The sequence below is a fragment of the Fusarium odoratissimum genome (genome assembly GCF_000260195.1).
Source record: "Fusarium odoratissimum NRRL 54006 unplaced genomic scaffold supercont1.94, whole genome shotgun sequence".
In the NCBI taxonomy this organism is placed as follows: domain Eukaryota; kingdom Fungi; phylum Ascomycota; class Sordariomycetes; order Hypocreales; family Nectriaceae; genus Fusarium; species Fusarium odoratissimum.
Window position 1 is genome coordinate 180 of NW_022158757.1, and position 3,041 is coordinate 3,220.

The 3,041-nt window shown below is 47.2% G+C and overlaps 1 protein-coding gene across 1 annotated transcript; it reads right to left on the reverse strand.

Annotated features, from left to right (window-relative positions):
- Window positions 1-378: 378 nt before the first annotated feature.
- Window positions 379-2,240, reverse strand: FOIG_16574 (uncharacterized protein; the record flags this gene model as incomplete). Its single annotated transcript, XM_031218036.1, has 3 exons — window positions 379-1,642; window positions 1,769-2,051; window positions 2,114-2,240. The coding sequence occupies 3 exons, from the start codon at window positions 2,238-2,240 to the stop codon at window positions 379-381; spliced, it is 1,674 nt and encodes a 557-aa protein (XP_031052238.1).
- Window positions 2,241-3,041: the final 801 nt, after the last annotated feature.

Below are 3,041 nucleotides of genomic sequence, written 5' to 3' on the forward strand. Positions count from 1 at the left end.
TGTCTGACACTTTCACGCATTCAAAAATTGCGTACGCACGCATAATACAGCCAAATTCAGACAAAATAATTGCTTACTAGGTAAATTTAGGTACCGAAGTGTCTCCACTCTGGATTTTATAAAGAGAATGTTGTTTTGAAGCGGAAGGTGGAGGTGTTCAGCACTGTATTTGGACGTGGTACGATCCCGACCTGTATCATATGATAGGCCGCTTAGGCGTCATGACCAGGCCGCTGTGTACCACGATGTCTTCCGCTGGCTATCTGGGACAGACATCATGTCGTATTACAAGTCGTTGCGAATCTATCAGCCCCCCTCAACCCGACATGTTTTCCCAGAGCTTCGCGGAGAACTGCTCCAAAGTAGGACACAACGTGCTCACACTGTAGCAACAGCATTTTCACGGTATCCTCTTTTCAATTTCATATCCGAGAGAATTAGCACACCACAGAAAAGGCAGAGTGCGCCGCTTGAGGAGATTATATAGAGAAGAGAAGAGATGGCTTGAGTTGTCGCATCCGCCCAATATGCAGTTATGTTCGTCTCAGCGCCCTCCCAGACGGTAGGGGAAACGCCAGCGAGAGCCTCGCGAATGGTCTTATCATCGTAATGAAACGCTTCAAGAGTAGAAGGAAGCAGAGCCATGCCGCGATTTTCATAGATCGCGCCTGCCATGATCAATGCAGTGGAAATACCGCCCATCAAGCTCATGTTCAAAAGGGCAGCACTCTCGACTCGATCGCGCAGAGTTTTGTTGATCGTGTTAGAAATCGCGTTGCCATGCTGAAATTGGAAGCCAAGTCCTATACCGATTAGGGCGGTGAGGCCCATAACCTTACTTTCTGAGACCTCAGAGTCCAGGATTATGGCGAGGGCAGTTCCCGACGCCAGTGTCGTAGCACCGCCGACAACATAGATCACGCCATACTGTTTGATCTTGGACAGAAAAGCGCCAACAATCAACACTGTGACAATGAAGGTGAGAATGAAAGGCAGCATGCGAATGGTTTGTTGTAACGCTCCGTGGCCCTTTGAAAAAGCGTAAAACAGTGGCAGATAATAAAGTGTGACAGCATAAGTCGCACCTGCACACCCTGACACGATCCAAAGAGGGAGGATGTTCCGCCGGCCCATAAGTTCAATGGGGATCACCCGAAGATCAGGTACGCTTTTGAAACTTGTATTGAGACGGTCTTTGATGGCGGCAGTAAAACGAGTACAATGTAGAGTTCCGCAGAGGACAAAGACAGCAGCAAAAACAGCCCATGTTGTGTAACAAGGCACTGAGCTCCAACTCCACACGGGGCCAGAAAAAGTAGCCGCAATAGCAAAGAGAACAATTGTGGCTACCGTGGTGCTTGTTTGAAGAATGATATCTAAACCAGCGAATTTGGCAATGCGATGACGCAAAGGGAGATCGAAATGGCTTCGTCTGCGTGGCAAAAAGACTACTGCACAAACGAAGGCAAAGCCAAGGAAAGGCAAGTTGATGTAGAAGGCCCAGCGCCAAGTCACCTTTTCAGCCAGAGCGCTCCCGACAGGTCCGCCTACGACAAGGCCAACTGCCCATAGTGAGCTCAGAAGGCCGTAAAGAAATGGACCTTGGCTATCCGAAGCATACATAGAAAAGTATGATATCGCGCTACATTTGCATGAAATTAGCATACAAGCATATTGAGTTGGCAGTGGCGTCTCAGTGGCTGAGCATATAGATTATGTATCTTTCCATAGGAAGATCAAGCGGTCTGGGAGCTAAGATCACACTCACCAGTTCTGGCATATTGATCCCCCTATTCCCATTACCGCTCGGCCGGCGATGATAGCCGAAATAGTCTTTGCTGAGCCCGCTAGCGCCGCCCCGGCCGCGAAAACCACGATGCTTGCCAAGTAAATGTGACGTACGTCGAAGATATCCAGTATTCGACCTGCAAAGGAGAGGGTGGCGAAGTTCGCGAGAGAGTAAGACAGCCCAATCCATGGAAGATACTCGATGTGGCCAAAGGCGACATAAAGCTGTGGCTGGATATTCGCAACGTTGCTTACATCGAATCCTTGCATAATCGAGGTTAGTGTGTTATGTCATTATAATCCAGAGTAGAATCCGGCGACGGACCGTTGATGATGCAAGTCATGTATATTGTAAGAATCGTTCCCTTCCATTTCCAATTTTCGAGAATCCTCTGGCTGCTCGGAAATCGTACAACCGAGGAAGGGGGTGAACTTGGGGGATGGCTTGACATCTTGTTTGTCTGCGTATCTCGATGGCGCTCAATGGCTTGTTCTGACCGATCTAGATCCTCGGATAAAATGTCTTTGGAGGGCACGCTATATAGTGAATAGTGGCATCAAAAAGGCGGAGCCGAGGCAAGTGTAGCTTTGATGTCCAGCGTAACAGAGTGGAACTCTATCTCACATGCTTGTGTAATGTAAAATCGGGCCCTGTAAGTACGTCTCAGATCTTTAGTAAGTAAGAACTCTTAGTACATGAATCCGGCAGGACTTTGCCGGAATGTTCCGTCGATAAACATGTCAGGTTTCACGAGCCACAATCACTGTTCCATCCTACACACCACCACCAAACTCCATACATTTCAAGGGTGCATTGGCTGCCGTTCCCCCAAATGTATAAGCAGTAAGCAATACTTTATCAATATTTCATCGACATTTCTTTACACAACAAGAAATTGAACTGAATGTGAGCTAGTCTTAATGTTGAAGCATTGTTGGTTAATGGTCATCCTTGTGTCATACCGGAAGCAGATTTTATCAACTAGATTGTATTGGTGCTTGAGCAACGGCTTGACCACTAACCTAAGGTTAAATCATGTGACAGAGAGACTAGAGAAAGAATTTGCGAAGGCAATGTGCGGCTATAAGAACAAAAAGGAACATTGGTTATTCGTACATCGTTTTCCCCACAACACCAAACCCCCAAGTAAATAATTATGTATCTCCCCCACGCAATGATCGTGACGTTTCAGTGATAGTATAGCCGTGTCTTATGCCACCTTTGGTGGTTCAGGAAAACCTTTGTTGAGAAT